The 20,506-nt window shown below is 41.1% G+C and overlaps 1 protein-coding gene across 1 annotated transcript in view; it reads left to right on the top strand.

Moving 5' to 3' along the window:
- The first annotated feature begins 1,186 nt into the window (after nucleotides 1-1,186).
- The window catches only part of REV3L (REV3 like, DNA directed polymerase zeta catalytic subunit), a 109,874-nt gene continuing 90,554 nt past the window's right edge, over nucleotides 1,187-20,506 (top strand). Inside the window, exon 1 of the mRNA XM_088522484.1 lies at nucleotides 1,187-1,379. Coding sequence (XP_088378610.1) covers nucleotides 1,241-1,379 — 139 coding nt within the window. The 5' untranslated portion in view covers nucleotides 1,187-1,240. The remainder of the gene's footprint in view (nucleotides 1,380-20,506) is intronic.

The raw sequence follows: 20,506 nt of genomic DNA, 5'->3' as shown, positions 1-20,506 counted from the left end.
CGGGAATGACTTCTACATGTCAGCAGTAGCACTAGCTGTTTTCCCCGGAATTATCGCTCCCGCCACGGTATCGGAGGGCGCTTAGCCCCCACGCTGGAGGTGCCCCCTCTCCTCCTCCGGGCGTGGAGGGCGGGAGAGGCGGAGAGCGGCGGCCGCTGTCGGGGCCGGCCCGCCCGGAGGGGGAAGGAGGGAGGGAGAGAGGCGGCGCGGCCCGGCCCGGCCCCCACCGCCCCGCTCCGCCGCAGCGCGCCCGGCCCCTCCCCGCCACCGCCCTAGCGCAGGCCGCGCCTCGTCCTCCCCCCTCGCCCCCCCACCGCTAACGGCGCGCAGCGACCGTTACAACTGAAGAGGGCGCAGGCGACAGCGCGGCCGTTACTACCTGACAGCCGCCGCCCCCTCCTTTCCCCCCACAACGGCGGCTCCCCGCGCCCCTCCTCGCCCCGTCCCTGCCCTTTCCTGCCCGCGTCCCCCCCCGCTCCCGCGGCGCGGCGACACTCACCTTCCCGCAGCGAGGACCGCTCCGCGCCCAAGATGGCGCCCGGCGCCGCTTAACCCAATCCTGGCCCGGCGGCGGCCCCGGGAGTGTCCCCCATACCCCGCTCCCCCCCCACCCGCAACCCGGCCCGCCCAATCCGCGGCTCGGAGCTCCGCAGCCTCGGCGCACGATCGCCAAATCATCGAGCTTCCCCGAGCTTTGTGCCGCTCAGGGAGGAAAGGAATAGGAGGGAGAACAATAAAGATTAAAAAAAAAAAAAAAAAAGCTTCCGAATTCCTGCGCACGCCTACGGAGCCGCACTAGAGCCTGGGGGGGAAGGCGAGACTCCCCCGCACCCAAACATGGCCCTTCCCTCTCCCCCCGCCGGGCCGCAGTGGTCGCGCCCGTGACGTCACCATCATGGCAACAGCAGCTGCAGCCTGGGGCCGGGCGGCCGCGTCCGCAGCGGCGCGCGGGGGGGCGGGGCCGGCGCTGCCCCTGCGGCGCTCGCGGCCCGCGGGGCTCTAGAGGCAGCGGGCGGCGTGCGCGCTCCCGCTGCGGGGGGGGGGGGGGGAGCGGATGCGCGCGTGCGCACGCCCGCCCGCCCTGTGTGTGGGGGGGACGCGCGCGCGTGCGCGCGGGGAGAGGCCGGCGGGGGCTGCGCTCGCTCGGGCGCTGCGGTGGGGCGGGGGGAGGCGCGCGGCGCGCTCCGCGCTCGCTCCGCGCTCGCAGCCTCGGCCCCGGCGGCGGAGCGACAACAACAACATGTTCTCAGTGCGGATCGTGACCGCCGACTACTACATGGGCAGCCCGCTGCCCGGCCTGGACCCGTGCCAGTCCCGCTGCCGAGAGGCGCCCACCAAGCGGGTGCCCGTCGTCAGGGTTTTCGGCGCCACCCCTGCAGGTAACGGCCGCGCCAACCGTCGCTCCAGCCGTCGCCCCAACCGCCGCCGCGCGCGTTCTTTGTAGCCGCCCCCCCTCCCTGCGTCGCGTGTCCCCAGTCTCCCCCATCTCGTCTCCCCCCAGCGTTACCGTTGCGGGATTCGTGGTTTTTTTTTTTTTTTTTTTTTTGGGGGGGGGGGGGCACAGGTGCGGGGCGGGTGGGCGGCTTTTGTGCAGGGCCGGCGCGCGGGGCGGGCGGGGGCGGCAGCGCCGAGGGAAGCGGGGCGTGGGGGGGGGGGATCACTAGTGAGACTTCCGCAGGACTTGCCGAGCTTGGGGGTATTTTATTCATATATCTATACGTGTCTGTATTTATTTTCCGTCTGGCGGCTCGCACCTCGCCGCTGCTGCAGTGCACAAGGCGACGTCCCAACCCGCCACATGTTGCCCCCCCGCCCCGTCTCTGCACTCCCTGCCGGGGCCTCCCTCGCCGCCGCCTCGGGAGCCTCCGGGCGCTCCGGTGCCTGTGGCGGCCGCTCGGGCGCTAACGGGAGCGGGCAGGACGAAGCCTTCCCTTGAGGCGGGAGGCGCTCGGGCCCCGGCCTGCGCGCCCTTTATGCGCCCCGCGTGCGGCACCGACCTTGGGGACGGGGGTGTTTTCTGCGTGTTTTGTTGCCTCGCACGTCGAGAGAGAAGTGCTGGTTCTATACGTTAAACGTAAGCCAGGGCAGAAACCACGTAATAATAATAAAAGCCTAGTAACACTATCTTTTCCCTCCACCCAGTTGCCTCAGAAAGAAGGCTTTTCTTTATTTATTTTTTCCTTATTATTTTTACGTGCGGTGAGGATTATCTGTCTGCTCTCTCTGTAGGCACAGAGGAATGTGAGCTGTAAAAGCTGCCGTGATCTCGATGTGTCTGCAGCTCCCAAGTTATTAAGTGGATAAGCAGGCTTGATAGATGCAATATTGAAACAGTAGGGTCTATTTTGTTGTAGCTCTCATTTTGCATACAAAGGGGATATTATGTAATAATATTTATGCAATGGCATGGGTAACTATTTCATTATTAAAAAATGCAGGGCCTGAGGTTGTCTGGCAGGTAGTAGGCTTTGTGTATGTGTGTGTGGTTAACTCATTAGGGCTCATTTTCTTAAGGAAAACGTTTAGGCTATGTAATATCATGAATGTGGCATCATAAAGTAAACAATAACCTAGTTTAGTTGTCCAGCTACTAGGAACACAGAAGGAAATCTTTGGTTTCCCAAACCATAAACTTTAATGTTAGTTTGCATAGTAGAAGCATTTCTAATTCATTTTGGTTGGACAAGATACTTCACTGCAGTCTGAACAGGAAGTGTGACTTGGTTGTTTTCTGTTTATTTCCTTGTTAAACTTTTTAACAGCCTTTCTTTTTCAGTCTTTCTAATAATGTTTGCTAATGAGCTTCAAGAACCTCATATTGCATCTCTCTGTGCATTAAAAAAGTTACATAATCCTATCTTTCCAGAGGTGTTTGAAGTAAAAAATTGCTGTCAAAAGTAAGGTATGTGACTTCTGAGAGAGGCTTGCCAGTTGCTTGTATGAGAGTTGAAATATAAAAGGAAATTAAGTATAACCATTTATACCTTTATTGATATTTCCTTTCAGAAAAGGAAGTATTAAAACCAACTTCTGACCTACCACGTAAGACATGCATGTATTTATGAATTGACTTGCAGGCAGCGTGGTGTTTGTATTTGCCTGAGATGGCCTAGGTGGGAATGAGCACTTCTGATTGGGATCCCTGTGTTTGTCTTGCCCGCAGGGAAGGTGTTGGGTCGCCCTGCTGTCCATGTGGCAGCCAGCCCCTACTAGGCCTGGGTACGCTCTTCGCATGGTCGGGGTGGTGAACTTGGCATGAGCCCTGGCGTGTTTAAATTAAGCTGTGCGTCTGTGCTGGGCGGCTGATTGGCAGCTGGGTCGGGAGCAGGCTCCAGATTCCACCTGCTGAGCAAGAGAAGATTGATCTGTCTATGAAAGTTGTGGGTGGGGATATTTGGAAAGTTAAGCCGCCAGCAGCACCGTGCCTTGTGCCTAGTACCAGCTGTGGACGTTGGTTCTGAAGGAAGGCAGCCTCTCCTCCTCTCCTGAGGAAGTATTGTCTTCAGAGAGGTCCGTGAATAGCAGAGATTTCCAACATTTTATATTTGAGGGTTTTTTTTTTGGGGGGGGGGGGAAGTGCGGGGGGAAGGGTGTTTGTTTTATAGTCCTGTTTTAGTACAATCCAATGATATTGCTGTATATACATTAAGATGACTTTTGGTATTGTGTTTTGGGGAGGCAAAAACAGATTCCCATTTAAGAAATCCAGCAAGTTCCTCTGAGAATAAGACTGTGTCGTTGATCATGTTTGATGATTCTAGGTCTTTGAAAGAAGAAAATCTGGTTATGTTTGGTAAGACCACACAATTTATCTTTTGGTGTCCTACATCTTTGCTTATGTAAGCGCTTGAAAGGCAAGGAATCAAAATTTTGTGTAAGCCTAAAGGCAGTAGCTTGTTTTCTGTTCTATTATGTGAAATATCAAGAGTCAAAATCTGACTATGATAGCAAAAGGTGGAGTGAAACACTGCTAAGGTTTCTGTTTGAATGTATCCTAGCTGATCTAGCTATTTCATTTCATTTTAGTAGTTTGGTGTTGGAAGCCAACTTGCATGTTGGTTAGTATAGCGACTTGGACAAAAATATGATTTCAGATGTGTTATGGCACTGCCGTGGTTGCCACACGATGAAAGCGGTATTAATTCATGCTTTGTTGTATAAGATGTTATTTGGTGTAGCTGTCTTTGTATCTCTAAAGCAATCTCATAATATTGCTTATTATATTTAAAAACATTAGGTTTTAATTCTCTAGGTAAGGCTGAACTGTGAAACAAAATTTCATTATCTTCTCCGGCAATATTTCTTTCCTACCAGATAGCAGTACTTGTAAATGCTTCCTATAAAACCTTTGAGAAATTCTAGTACTGGTTTATTACAATGAAAGCGTAATGATTTTTTGTTGTTGTTGTTAATGTATTGTTCTTTGGTTTAATTCCTTACTCTTACGTCATCATTCTTGTCATTGAATTGTGGTATAGGAAGGTATCAAAGTTGTGATTTACTTCCTACTAGCTTTTGACCGTTCCAGGTCTTGGTGTTTTTTCTCAAGACTTAACCTAACATCTTCAAAAGAAAATGTGTGAATGCTCAGTGGGACATTGCTGTCAGATGTTCATTCAACTGCAGGAAGACAGAACCAAACTCTAAATCCATCCAGAAAGAAATTAGGCTGAGATTGCTTGTCATGTTAGGAGAAATATGACAAGCAATCACTAATAAATGAGCTCACTAATAAATGAGCTCAGGTTGCTGCTAGTACAGGTGTCACTTGCCTTGCAAGTAGGTGAGGACATGTCAAACCATAGATCACATGCAATGTACCTGTTGGTTTATGATAACAAATATTTCAACTGTCCATTTTAAAATATAAAAAAAATGCAGAAGTCTGATTAGGGCAGGACTTGAGGCTGACATCCCAAAACAAGGACACATTTAAAATTACATTGGCAAAAGAATCTTTTGAGAAAGGAAATTAGGAATTTACCTATGAGAAGGAAATGTGTAATTTGAGGAATAATTCAACTCTGCTGTCCTCAATTGCCAGTATTTATATTTGTCTCTATTGAGGGCTTTTGTATTTTATATTATACTGATTGAAGAATAAATTTGATTTCAGGGCAGGACAGAATTCAGGCAGAGAAGAGAGTGCTTTAAAGTTCTTTTGCATGCTTTTGACCCTGCTTTCTTCCAGACTAAGCTTATTTTGGAGGAGTGGCTGGCTGTTGGCCAAACCTGACTGAATGCCCTTCAGGTGGGTGTTGAGCTGGTTTTGGTGGCTTCACTTCTTGCTTTTTTGAGGGAGGGGGAGGGAAAGCAGAGGCAAGTGCTCCAGCTCGGATCTGGCTTCCTTCCAGTGGCAGTAGCTCTGGTATGACTCAGTGAGGGGGCCTGCTTATCTTCTGTCTAATGTTCTTCCCTCCCCTTTTTCCCCCTTCACTGACCTGGCTGTATATCTGTTCCCATCCCAGTGCCACTGCTGCTTACTCTCTCCTCCCTGGCTGCTCACTTGAGAAGGAATGAGCTCATCACAGGAATTTGCTGCTTCCTACGCTCAGCTTGTGTTTATTCCCTTTTTCTTTGCTCTTATTCTCGCTGCCATTCTTGACACGTTGTCCCACAATGATCATTCCCCATCGGCTTTTCAATTTGTTGCTCTGGTGTTTACATCCAAATTTCATTCCAGTTGCCCCTACTTCTCACCTTCTAGAAGCAGGCGCTTCTTGTTAGCAATCTTTCAATTTCTTCTGTGGCTTCGTAATAAGGGTATGAGGATGCAAAAGGGTTGATGAGGCTGCTGCAGTGAGGTTCATGTCTTCCTCTTCCCTATTTTTGCCTCTTCCCTCCAAAAAAAAAGAAGCCAATGTACAAATCTTGATAGGCGTTATTCTGTGGACTGCGGCGTGGCGTAGAAGACTCTCTACATTATATTTTTTAGCTCTACATCCTGCACTGCCATTTCTGCATCTTTTATTGGCACTCTCCTGCTCCTGAAGAGGTATTTGAAAAATAGCCTCACAGCCATTTGTCTCACTATTCTCCAGAGGTTTATAGCTCCTACAAGATGTGAACGTCAGTGGAGTGGGAACAAGGGATTTAAGATAATGTATTTACTCTGCGATGACTTTCGGTGTTCAGATTTTGTCAGTGATATGGTTGGAAATCATTAGCCAGTGACTTTCCTTGATTTTTAAAGGAATATTTTCTGGTAGCTTTTTTTGGTGTGGGGTGGGGGGAGGGAGAGAGTCTTCTATTTTTTGAGGCAATTTTTACATGGTTTCTATAGCTAGTCCACTGCGTTAGAACATTCATTCATTAAGAAGCAAATTAGTTGTATATATGCTTGCTTTAATTCATGTCTGTGTGTGTGGTTTTTATTTATTATTTTTATTTTTAGTAAATCTCAATCTGTCACAACATTTTAAATGTTTTAACTAGAATCCAGACATACTGGTTTCATAACATTGTGTTTGCTTCTGTAGCTTGGTCAATCCTTTGAACTCGCGTCTGCTTTCATAATTCAAACTTTATGCAAATATATATGTACAACAAACGTGATGTGCTTCGAACGCCATCAGCTGTAGACCTCAGTGTTTCACAAAGTAGCTGCCTCTTGATTGAGCCTAACGTATAACTTGGAACTAACTTTTATGATCAGTGTAACTGGCAGTAGACAAGTAGCTTATCTCTGAGATATTATTTCCAGTTCTGTTGCAGACTTCCTATTGTGTCTTTTTGGCTGTTTGCTAAAATATTTTTGTTTTCGGTCTGTAAAGTGAACCTCCTCAAAATAATGCAGCGGTCTGAAAATAGTTGTCCCCATTACTATTATGAGAGGAGTACATGGATATCGTAACTGAGCCTGGCAGGATTAAGCAATATGTAAACATGCAGTGAGAAACAGGGCCTGCATAGTAATTTTTGAAGTCTAAGTAGATAAATTTCTGGAAGAAGAAAATGACTGTACCTTACCACCTTGCTATTCCTTTCTCCTCAGTCTCTTTGTTTCAGAGTTTCAGGTTTGACCATTTAACTGTTTTGCTGTAACTGCTGTCCTTACCCTGTTTCTGCCCTTCAACCTTATTTAGCTTGGTTGACCTCTGTGCTCAGTGGGCCCCTGAAAAGGATGCCGACCACGATGGAAACATAATCTCTTGGAAAGAGGCAGGAAGAGCACTTGCAGTAAAAGATTTACTTTGGATGTCCAGCGTTAGAGATGAAGAGCTGAAATCTTTCACAATGGTCAGACAGGGTCACTAGAGCCTTGGAGATTTGAATCTCGTGTTACAGGAGAGCTGCTGATGAAAATCTCAGGCCAGGAAGCAGCTCAGTCTTTTTCTTTCAACCTTTGCTTCACCTCATCTGTCATTGGATGTTGACTTGACAGTTGATGAATTTGCTTTTTTCTTTCCATCCACCATGTCTTGTGTACAGGGAGTTAAGAAATGCATACAATTCAAACACGTAATACATATCTCCCCTGTATTGCTTTAATTCTTTGGGAAAAATTGATTCACTAGCTAGTGAATTATTTCATCTTTCAGGAACACATCCTTGACAGATAGCAAGGTACATCTGCATAAAGGAACAAATGGGCTTGCTTAAGGTCCCACATCTTATCAGTAGCAGAACTGATAGTACAATGAAGATAATATTGTCTCAAATCAGTAAGAGATTTTCTGTGATACCACTCTGCCCACTAATACATTAATGCAAATAAAACAGTTGTTCCTTTATGTATTAAGCAAAGTTATGGTTGGAGTAGTGATAGTGAAACATTAAGGTCCAGACTCGATTAACTGAGTACAGGGACTGGGTGGAAATATCTACCATGAAATCTATATAGTTAGGCTATAATTATGCTGTTATTCATGATGCCTATATATATATTTTGGTGAAAACAATAATTTTGAGGAACACAGTGGAAGGATTAACTATATGAACTTGCAAATGGGCAGTATTTCTCTGCTTGTGCTACAGTAACTTTGTGAATATGAAGGCAGAGCCCAAAATAGGCAAGAGTCAAAATTACGGTGCCCCCCCCCCCCAAAAAAAAAGAAACAAACAAAAAAACAAACTATTTATACGAAATGTCTAAAGTGATGATGCTTTTCTGCATGAGCTCCACTTGTCTATGTTTAAGCTTCTTGTTTTTCAGGGACTGTGTCTTAATATGGAAAACTTTTAAGGTATACAAAAAGTGTTTTTTAGTGCCCTGACACACTTGCTGGCAAGGGTGGAGAGTGTATGGCTCATTAGGGAATCACATGATGCTTCTGTGCCCCAGGCCTTCTCCATTCTGTGGTCAGCAAGTAGACAGCACTTTCAACGACACCTCCCTGTGTGTGTCGTACAGCCCCTCGTCCTGGTTCTGTGCTTGTGAGCTTGTGCTTGACCTTGAGGTAGGTGCTTGTGCTTTTTCAAATTGCTGACACTTGTCAGCAGTGAATATCCAAGTGCACTGTGCAGCCTGTTTGTCTGCCCAGGTAAACAAACTTGCACCCAGAGGCTGTGGAAAGAGTGCCAGATCACTGGCTTACCCTACTGCTCCAAAAGTAACTGAAAGGTTTTAACAGCATCAGTGAAAACGGATGGAGCTTTGGAGAGGAAAGAAAGAGTTACACTCTACAGATACCAGTACTAGTTTGGGCTTGTCCCCCAGGGACAGGCTTTTCTCCAAAAATTCAAGGAAAGCAGGAGCAGCCGCTTCTAATTCTCATTCAAGAGGCACCTCTGTGCTGTTTGCTGACTAAACCAGTGTTTGCTGCAATAAGTCTCTATGCCCTATTTCAGATGCAGTATCAGCACTCAGTACTCGGTGTGGATACTGCAAGGGCTGGGGAACGTTGTACCTAATCCATAATACCCAGCATTACTGCTCGGGGCCGCTGTACATTACAAGTTTTCAGAGTTTTGTATCTTGAGGCTTTCATTTTGTATTTGAAACTACCTAAATGGGTTTCTGTAATAGCATAGGTGCTGTTAAGCAGTGGGAACTGGAAGCTGTTTCAACCCTCCTTTTCAAAGACACTACCTTCCTAGCCATTGTGGGTGGACACGTTTTTCTCACTGTCACCCCTATTATGGTTAGTAACCAGATAAGGAGGTTATTTTCTGGAGTTATGAATATATAGCACCTTTTACATTTCCCTTTAAGAAGTTCCCTATTTAACCTAGCTACAATCTAATCTTCCTTCATGTTCTTTTGTGCTTTGTTTTTATTTACTGTCTGTTAAGCAAAAACTTATAAGTTCACATTTATAAGCAGTAAAGCCTATTTTATTATCCATAGTGAATTAGAAGAGATTATAGGCCACTTACTGACTTCAGATAAACTGAAAATATTTTTATAAATGCTTAATATCAAATATTTTTTTCTCAACACTGTTCGAATTAGCTTTATAGAACTGAGCCTTCACCATCTTTAGTGTTAACCCTGAAGAGTAGTAGTAAGTGAGAAGTAAACAACCTCTGGGCATTAGCTCTTTCTCCATTTCCTACAGCGGAAGTGTTTTGTTTTCACTCAAGTTTATGTTCATAGAACCGCACAATCATTGTGGCTAGAAGGGTTCTCTGGGATCATCCAGTCCAACACCCCAGAGCCCGCTAGAGCAGGTAGCTTGGGACCTCGTCCAGGCAGTTTTGAATATCTTAAAGAATGGAGCCTCCCCAGACTCTCTGAGCTGCATGTGTGTGTGTTCAGCCTCAAGAAGTCCCTCTGAATGGCAGTGCATCTGCCTGGTCTGTCACCCCTTCTGACATCTTCAAGTTATCTGCAGACTTGATGAGGGTGCATCTGCCCCTACATCAGGTCACCAGTGAAGATGATAGACAGATTGGCCCCAGGATCAACCTTTTGGGTACATTGCTAGTGACTCAATTCCATGTTTTTGGGATGTTTTACTTAAATACAAAACATGGGAATGGTAGTTCAAGTTATCATTATACTGGAAAGTATTTTTCTATATCAGAAATGTAGTTTTAAATTTTCCTCTGTGTGTATATGTTTTTATTATTATTTTTTATTCAGGAAAATGGTATGTGTTGTGCATAAACTAATATAACTTGCCGTGATAATTCAGGCTATTCTATATATTTACTTTTAAAGAATTTGTGCAGTCACGTACACTAGACTGGTTGTCAAACCTGTCTTTCCCGTGTAAAGAAGATCCTAATATATTTGCAGTCTGGATTCTTGTTTAAAAACTGATGCATATTAAACAGGAAAAAAAAAAGGCTTAGGATAGATGGGAAGCACAGAATAAAGTTCTATTAAGCATATACAGATTGTGCCAGCATGTCAGGTTTTGGTAAACTTGTGTTCTTGTGCCAGCAGTTGGAAACCTAGACAAGGAAATAAATCATTGTTTTTAACCACTGCTATAATAAAGATAAAAGACTTGAGAACAGAACCCAGTTGTTCTAAGTGGTTTGCAGATAATGGTGAATAGTCCTCACTTCAAGGAAATTATGTTCTCCATAAATGAAATGTTAAAAGGTGTAGAAAGAGTGATGTGTTATGAAAACAGATGGCATGCGATATTGTTAGGCTTCTTATTTTGAAGTGGAATTTTGTAGGAGGGATTGCCCGAATGGAAAAATAGAAGGCGAGGATGTGTTGAAAGTAAGGCCGTGGAAGGAAATGAATATGTAGAGCATGTGAACTGAAGGAGGTGGGGGGTTGGAGGAAGGAGAATGCTGAGAGCTCCAGCCATAGAAAATATTGATGTTGAAGTTGGAACAACAGGGACCAGTTATCTGCGGTTGTTCCCTCTTGGTTTTAGTTGCTTTGGCTCTAGGGACTGATTCATCCCTTGGAATTTCTTATCTCTAGTCCCGTGGCTGAAAGTAGATGAGGTGTTATGTAAGGTTTGGTGCTCTGTGCAGTGGGAGAAGAGAAACAGTGTCCCCACTACAGAGAGCTCTTCAAAGCATGAAGAATTAGTGGAGGGCTACAATATTCTCATAAGCATTTTGCAATGTGTTGCTTGTTTCCTTGAATATCTGGTTGCTTTCAGAGTAAGGAATGTAAAAATGCAAATAAAACAAATTATGAATTTCTTGTGTTCATCCTCCTAGTATATCAGTAAAAATTGAACAGAAAGAGCCAGACTGGCAGTCTGACTGTAATGTAATAAATGCTCAAGAAAATCCTTTTTGGTAAGAGAAAGATAGGCAGGCCTATATAATGTAGGAATAGATGTGCCAGGTGGGGAAAAAGGAAAAAAAAAGAAAATCTTTTTCAAGCAATCGTCTTTCCTTTAGTGTAAATCGGCTTTCAGAAGTTTGTTCCCATGTCATGTTCTTCGCTTGCTTCCCTACGTCATGCTTGTTTTGTGTAATCTTGTTTCACTGAAGAAATAAAACTCAAAAAACCCTTCATAACACCTTGGCCTATTCAACCCTAGTCTTTGGTTTTTAAAGAATGTAATTCTCTTATGCAAATCATTAGCAGTGATACATTTAATTTGATTAATAATCTAACTTATGTAGCTGACTTGTAGACCATTTAATTTCTCTGAATGTTTGAATTCCATGGTTTCTAAAGATTGAGTGATTGCATTTCTTACCTATAGCACCTTCAGACTTGGTATTATGATGGCAGAACATTCATAGAGAGTGGCTGAAGCTTATGCATTCAGACAACATTGGTGAGACAAAATGCTCATGGAAAAATAAAAGAGTGTCTTGCACTTTACAGTAAATTAGACAGTTTGGGTGACTGAGATATTTTCTTGAAGTTAGAACAATCTAGTCCCCCATATACTAATACCTACTACAGTAATTACATTGTCATTTAATTCAGCACTGTAATACTTGACAATAGCTTTCCCAAATACTAGAAAATGTTTTTTAGAAGTTACCCTCTTATTTTCTTAGTCTGGAATGAAGAATTTCCATATTGTGCATTATGTTCTCTGTTTCAAAGTAGACAAGTTTCAGAATCTATAGTTGGGCTTTGAAGGCCTCTCTGAAGAATCAGCTGGTCAGCTTCCTGGTCCAGCAGGATCAGCTAGTCCAGACCCCTTTCCAGATGACTTCTGAATATCTTCGAGAACAGAGGCTCTACCATCTCTCTGGGTAACCTGTTTCAGTACTCAACCATCCTCACAGTGGAGAAGGATTTTCTTGTGTTCAAGTGGGATCTTCTGGGTTTCAGTGTGGGCGTCACTGAGAAGAGTCTGGCCTCCAGCTCTTCTTACACCCTGCCATCAGGTTTTATACTCACTGGTAACATCTCACCTGAACCTTCTCTTCTTGAAGCTAAACAAAAAATTGATAAATAGTTAGAATTGTCAATGACTGTCTTTTAGTTCTTTTGGAGACTTTGATAATTTTGGAGAACATCAGATCAGTAAAATTGTTATGTAATATATTTAATATCTGCAGATGCACAATTTGTTATGAGGTTTAGAGGAAGCACAGGTAGTGTTTAGAGCATGTTAGTGCAGAACTGACTCTTTTCTACAACTGCTTTGTCTGTGCAGCAACCACCAGTTAAACGTTTGCAGGTTTGATCATACAGTTGAATCTGTGTGAGTGACTCTAAACTAGATTATTTCTGACAAGCTTTCAAATCTAGTAGCTTGCATTTCTTCTTTTATAGTTAGTTAATAATTTTAAATGTTTTATGATGTGCTATATTGAACTGGAGTTTCTTAGTCCAAGAGTTTGATGTAGTAACAATAACTTTGCATAAATTTTGCTTTCTTAAGTCATCCAAATTTATTTTGACTTCCATTTGGACAAGTACAGAGGGCAGTTATTTGTTAGTACAGTTAGATTCAGAAATCATTTAGAAATCATTCAGCTTAGAAGCCATTCAGTCAGGATGGGGGAAGAGGGATGCTGGTGTAGTATATTTGATGAATTAAGGAATTCTGGGGGGTGAGAATTTCTCAGTCTGTTGCCATCAAATAATTGGCTTTCCATATTAGTACAGTGTAGTTGAAGTTTTGACTGTTCTATAGCTGAAAATAAGATGTTGCTTTGTATTTTGAGTCTTTTGTTATTTTTCATGCTGTAATGGGTAATTAAAAAGGTAAATGAGTTTTACACATTGTGTGCTTTTAGATATTGCAAACTGCAGAAGCTCTTCGGAAGAATATTGCTCTGTTTCAGGTTAACAAAACAGTAAAACATGTTACTACTAGATGTAGTACCTTACAGGGAGAGAAATATATGAAGAGAAAAGGACCATGGGGAAAAATAAAGCACAAGGAGTTAGAAGCCCATTCCATCTGGCATTCTCGAAGCTTATCTAAACAGTCTTCCTTCTCCGTCGTTAGAAGCAGTTTCTAGACTTTTTCAAATGCACGTAATGGATCTGTTACAGATACCAGCTGTTCCTTACTGCATCTAGATATGATGGAGTTAAATATACTCTACTATTCAAATATAAACTCATCTTTTTAAGATTTGTAAATTGTACATTTCACCTATAACCCACAAGAACTGTAGTCTTTGTGACAGAGTAGATGGTCATGTAGCTCTTGCACTGTCCTGCAACATGATTTTTGACAAAGGTTTCGAATATTAAAATCTAGCACCATTTTAATGCTTCACCTCTTTTTGCAATTAATATGTAACTGGAAAATTCTGTAACTGCCGTATTGCTGTTCTTTTGCTTTCTTCCAGCCTCCAGTGCTCCTTGGAAGTTGTTGTAGAGATAGCATGGGGACCTTCGCTCCGACTTCGGAAGTTTGTTCATTGGTTTTTTTTTTCCTTTGACTGGAGCACTGGCAACCCCACTTGTAGTTGACTCCATGACTACACAACAATACCGATCAATTATTTTTAAAAGATTTTTTTTCTCTCTTTCTGATAGTGTTTGAACTGTTCTCTATTTTAAAAGATGTGCGAGGGGAAGATTTTGTTAAATGTTCTTAACACTCCTTTTATGAAAGAAAATTGAATTGCATGTTCTGAAGTGTAGCAGCTGCTTTGCAGCTTCTCATTACAACAGTTGTTTTTCTGATACACTGTATTTTAAGCACTCTAATTTGAGTGTTTATAAGGTATTTGGTTTATTAATACAAAGGAAGATTGTATTCTCTGGTGTTGTTGTTTGCAAGCTAGGACTGGAATTGAAAGAATGTGTTTCCCTTGTGTGCAAGGAAACAGTCTGCTTAACCTGATGCACTTTTCTAGTTTTTAATGGTTTTTGAGTTGACCAACCATCACCATAGTGCATTACATATTTTACAGTGAGAAAAGTGTTTTGTTCATTGACTCATGTTTTAGTAGCTGCTAGCATTCAGAACAAGGAAATATCCAAGTTGATGTTGGAGGCTAGCCAGGTAAAGGGATAAGGCACCAACTACATGTGTGAAATGCTGCTTTTCTGGCAAGTAGCTTCTGTGTACGCTCTTCTCTAACTTAGAAGTAAATCCGATCTGAGGTAGTTGCTGATTTTGTGAGTTGCTCTGAATTAGTAATGCACAAGTCACATCTGTAGTGGAAATTGTGGCTGTTGGGCTCTTTTTGTAGTTGCACAGTGAGGTCAAGAGCTCTTTTTCCCTTCGGGAGCTGCAGGCGCATTTTAAAATCTGCTCAGTTGTGACTGGACATCACTGTTTCTCAGGGCCGAGCTGTATGTCTAACTGTTTACTCTGAGAAGATTTCTGAAAATGTTCTCTCGGGAGGCTTAGTGGTATTTCTACAAAGGCCCAATCACAGACAAAAGGCTTTACTGTAAAGAAGGTTTGTAATGGTTGGAATTTTTGCAGTTATATGTTGGAACTTGCTCAGCCCATTAAGAAACCTGTAAAAATCAGACATTTTCTGCTGTTAGTTGAAGACCTGATTAAAATGGAGCAAGCACAACAAGCACAAGCAACAAGCACAATTCTACCATTTCTAAAATTGAGAAGTAAGCTGATATGAAGGGAATTGTGCAAGCAATTAAAAAGCGTAATTGCTAGTAAGTGAAAGATGGGAAAAAGAAAATGCATTAAAAATAGAATATTTTGTTCTTGATAAAGGTTGAAAGAAAGTTAAAAGTAATAGTTATTTAGTAATAGGATGTCTTTTTTCCAGTGGGGAAAGAACTATCTCTGTTCTGTAATTGTCTGTTGTTGACAGAGATCTTGATCCCTTGATATTGAACAGCAGCAGCTACAAAAACAGGATTAATGTACTTAAAAACATCACAATTAATGAATTTTGTTAATTATCCATTGCTGCGGGAAAACTTTTGTGCATTGTATATAAGTGTATATAAAGTACATATAAATTGTATATAATTTCTACTTTTCTTGCAGTCACAATTTGTGGGTTTGTGTCCTCCCCCCTTTCCCAGTTCAAGTCCCAAATGTAATTTTATGCATCAAGACCTGAAAACCTTCCTATTACAGCAAAGTAAATCAAAGGACCTGCCACATCCAACCTCTGGCCTTTTAAGCAATGCATGTGGTGTTTGGTCATTACTTCCTACAGCTGCTAATTTCAGCTACTATAAATTGGATTAAAATCTTGCTGTAGAGCTGGCCTTTTAAGGGTTATGTTCAGACTGAAGGCTACCTGACTTTTGTCTTTTTTTTGTGCTACATTTCAATGATTATTTTGAGTACATTTCTCATATATAGATTTTAATAGCCTCCTGTATGACTGTGCATTTCTGTTTGAATGCTGTATGTACAGTTAACGAATGATTTTGTACTTGAAAAAAGTTTAGGTAATTTTTAATTTGGAATTATTTAATTTTGATGTAGCATCAAGGCATAGGGATTGGATGACTTGTACAAGGTCATAGGAGGCCTTGAGGTAGAAATCATTCTACTGTTCTCTAATTGCAAGATCATCATTTAAGATGAACTAATGAGCAGCAGAGTGGAAAGAGATGTTGTGAAATACGCACTGAAAAGTCTTACAGCAAAATAAAAGTTGTATTTTATAGGGAACTAAAGTGAAAGTGGCCATGTTTGCCAATTTCAGCCTATTTCATAGAAGTACGTGCTTTCTCATCCTGTGCATTAATAAAGCTTAACTGAATATTCTTTAAATGATTTAACAAAAACTCACAGTATAGCATTTTGTTCTCTGATGGTTTAAGTTTTTACTGTACTGTCTTCTAATGTTTTTTAATCATTTTCTTATATAAGTCTGCATGCATGCTAGTACACTTTCATTTTATAAATAACTTGTTTCAAGGATAGTCCCTGATGTGGTTTAGCTTGTGCAGTTCCTTTCTTTTTTAAAAAAAAAAAAATCCTGGACAGGAAAACTTGGCAGACAGTCAGATTGGAAAATAATAAACACGCCTTTGCCAGAAGTGTTTGAATTTGTTACAGTCATCTGGTCTGGACTAGTAGCTGCTTAGAGATCTATGAATAGCAACAGTAGAGGCAGAGGAGCAATTTTTCTACAAGTGTAGGATTGAAATGATTCTTATTTGGAAGTCTGCCTTTGTCATCAAAGAGTTAGAAACATGTTTTTTTTCCTCTTGATTTTTTTTTCTCCTCCTGAAGAAAATAGTGATATGTAGTGATAAGTAGATTTTTATTTTTTTTTAATGCAGAAACTTTCGTTTTAGAACAAGATATTTAAACCTGGTTGAAGTGGTGAATAACTTTCTTGCCAAAAACAAGGAAAAGATAAAGTGCTTAACTTTCAGATTTCAATCTTTTGGTACTTTTAATGGTTAGTCTTTTCTGCTTTTCCTAGAAACAAAGCAGTACTTATTTCTTATAGAGCTGGAGCCCTGAATTCCTGATTTAATTTAAATAATTGGCAGTTACTTGTCAATCTCAATCCTGCAAAAATTACTTCTTTTAAAACACAAATGTTTATTCCTGGTTATGAAGAGCAATCTGATAGTTAAGATGGTAGTTTGATTTTTGGCTTTTCCATCAATTTCCTGTGAGACTCAGAAAAGTGCTTCTAGTGCCTATAAAAATATAAAATAAAGCTGAAGAAAAGTTCTAATTTGTAAGTTGGTGCAGTAAACTGGTGACTTGATCGTAATAGTCTGAGCCTAGACCAAAAGGTGAAAATACAGTAATGTGGAGTTTTGAATTAAAAAAAAAAAAGATAGATATCCTTGATTGATTTCCTTAGTTGTCCTGTATTTCTTCACTATAATTGCTTTTTTTTTTTTTTTTTTTGTTCGGGATGCTTAAACAAGTTTGGGATTTTGTTTTCTAAACTCACTGCAAATAATGGCATCATCCACAGTTTCTCAGTATTGAATTACGCAGAATCACAGGATGATTGAGGTTGGAAGGGACCTCTAGAGATCCTGTAGTCCAACCCCCCTGCTCAAGCAGGGACGCTGTTCCCGGCAGGAGCAGGGGCCTGGATGGGAAAACAGGTTTCATCTTGCAGAATAAAACAGATAACAGTAATACCAGAAGTGAAACGCAGACACATTCCAATCTGATATGCAAGACAGTATATTTGTGTTCTGGCACTGCATCCCAAATTGGCATTTTGGACACTTTCTAGGCTTGAACGAGGCCCTTTGCATGTGCTTTGAAATTTGGTCAAGCTGACTGCATTTTTGGAGAGTCGCAGTTAGAACTGAGGCATATCTCCTACTTAAGCTTGCCACAAGGGTACAGAAAAACTAGTTCAGGGGCTGTAGTCTTCCAGTCCTCTTACTGCAGCTGTTTTTGAAAGGCTGATAAGCAGATATTAGGCTCTGTGAAAGGTTCTTAGAGGGTCTCTGTGAACATCTGGTATATACTAGGAGTAAATGGATGAATGAAGAAGCATTGAGGATGCAGGAACTCTCGGAGTTGCCTTACAAGGTTAATCTGGGTCTTCAGATTCAGTTGCTAATCTTGGAGCTCTCCATGGGGTAAAGAGCTGAAAGGATATCTAAACACAAATGTGAATAAATCAAAAGCTATTTCTAAAGACATGAAGGCAGTCACTTTTCTGAAAATAAAAACGATGCTCAGTGGCTTCTAGTCCTCTCTGTTTTCTTTCATGCTAGCTTCTACTCTCCCAGTAGCTGCGCAGTGCGAATACAATGGTTTGGGAATATTAGCATGTGTGTGTTCTGCCATCAGCTGAAGAGGAAAAATCCCTTAATGCCTCTGTTTTTGCAAGCCCTTGAGTAAAAAGCAGTAGAGCCACTGAGGAAAACTAACGTGAAACATCGATTTCAAATACTTGCTTTGTAATAGTTTCATTTTTTTTTTTTTAAAAAGTTATATTCAAAAGATGTAAAATTACATCTCATAGCTAACCTGTATTTTTAGTCCTACGTTTTAACTCCCTTATAATGATAAGGAGATTTTTGTCCAATTTACTTAGGAGGGAGAATAAAAATAAGAAAGTACAATGTCTTGAGAGTTGAATGGGATTTTTTTTTCTCTCATTGTTCCTTTTAACCCTCCTTTTACCTATCACTTAGCTCTAAAACTGAGTCTTCCTACCCCTCAGGTCCACTCTATATCCATTTTGTACTAGAGCCTATTTACTTCACATAGACTTTTGATTAATGTGGCGAGACATCTGGGTTTTGTTTGGATGTTATTTCAGTTACCAGGTTGTAGTGAGAGCTTAATGAAGTCTTAGAGGTACCTTATATGAGAGTTGTTCTATATCCTATTACTAGAATGTATAGCTTTTAAATAGATTTCAGATAAAAATTGAGGACTGACTTTGATTCCACTTATAGATATTGTTATTATTAGTGCACTGGAAATGTAAGTTCACTTGTCTTCTTTTTAAAGCACTCTTGTTGCTTTTGGTGATTTATTCAACTCTGAAACTAAACACAGTAATATTTAAAATGTAAAACTTGGGTATGACTTCCTTTTCTGAACATGATGATCAGTAGACATAAATCTTTCAAAATCTGACTTGATAACCGTGCATGCATGTTTGTATAGCGTATGCTGTTCCTTATTTTTTTTAGATTTAAGCAGAATTTTGTGTAAAGCCAATTTTTCTAGAACATCAGCAGCAATCCTTGTGGACATGAGTATCTTGGGAACATAAGTAGACCTCCGACTTGTTTTCTCCTGTATCTTACTTTGTTTTCAAATGAGAACAAGTTTTGTAGCTGTTATTGCAAGGAAGCATTCAATGCTTGAGTCAAATCAAACTAATAAAATGCTGTCTACTTGAACTGTCAGAGAGGTAGAAGCAATAGCTCAGATGTACGAACTAACCTGGTCCTAAACTGTGCCAAGTTCAGTGCCAACAGTGATGTTTTAAAATGTCAGAATAGTTTTTCCCTTTCCATCAAGCTCTAGAAAGTATTATCATATTTGTATGCAATTTATTCGCATTTTGAAAAATACAAAACCTAGACAGGCTGAGACACAATAAAACAAACTAAAGAATATGGACATTAATATTAAGCTCAGCAAAGACAAATTGTTAGAATTGGCACAGCTTTTCGGAAATAAGTATTGTCAAAGTTTAGATGTACTGATAGTGTTAGATCACAACACTTCAGTTTTAGGGGGACATAGCTCTTGGGGAGGTTTAGTGGCATTAACTTCCTTGAAGAAAAACTGCCTCAGGCTTCTTTCTCTCATTTCTCTTTGTTGTGGGCATTAAGTTTAGTTGTCATTGGATGGCTCAAACTCTTGTCAAAATACCTTTGAATAGAAGCGTAAATCCAATTAAAAGAAACCTTGAATACATTTAATAAAATTTTACCTTATACTGCCATTTTTTGAGATGATTGGATAAAGCCTTGAAAACAAGCTGCCTGAGCTGACTCTGCTTTGAGGCGGGGGATGGGGCTGGGTGACCTCTAGAGGTGCCTTTCAACCTCAGACGTTTTGTTATTCTGTCATTTAGTAGAATTGCGTTAAATATGTATAAGTTAAAATAAGTTTAGTCAACTAGTTTGCATTTCAAATACTTTGCTCTTTTGTTGAAATACCTGAAATTAGTTGGGTTATTGTGTTTAATTTTAAAAAGTCATTTGAATAAACTAAAGTGAAGATGCTTGCTCTGCATCTGTTTGAGAGAGACTGTTAACTGTCAGAAGCGGGGTTCAGAAAAGCCTGTAAGTCTAGGCCGCTTTAATTTTCTTGAAAAATATTTGCTTTGAAGGATGGATATGTTAAGTTTTATAAGCATTTAATTGAAATTGATTTAATGAGTTACAGCAAATTTAGGTCTTGTTATGCCTTTAAATTTAACCCTCAGTAGGCTTAATTTAAAGGGAAGGAGTTTGTTTGAAATCTGCTTAGATGCAAACAACATGGATTTTTACAGCTGTCTCTCAATATGACACTATTGGAAAGATTTAATAGTTTATGTGGTATTTGGGTGTATGTGTATTTTTTTTTTTTCCCCCCTTACCTATTTTGTGGAAAAAGTCAAGTGGTACTATGAACCGCTTGCTTTAATTAAGACTGGGGGCTATATTGATCATATATTAATTCATATATATATATATATTTTCCCCAGAAATGTGATGGAGTCACATGTGACTATAAATTCGTAAGTCTATGGGACACAATTTACTAGCTGGTAAAGGACCATGATTTCCACGGGGTGAAATTAAGGGAAAATTTCAGTACAGATGCACTGTAGC

The sequence above is a fragment of the Tinamus guttatus genome, unplaced genomic scaffold (assembly GCF_059628265.1).
Source record: "Tinamus guttatus ecotype Peru unplaced genomic scaffold, ASM5962826v1 Tinamus_guttatus_pri_ptg000010l, whole genome shotgun sequence".
Lineage (NCBI taxonomy): Eukaryota > Metazoa > Chordata > Aves > Tinamiformes > Tinamidae > Tinamus > Tinamus guttatus.
Note: the sequence above shows the minus strand (reverse complement) of the source record. Positions and strands in the feature narration are given on the sequence as shown.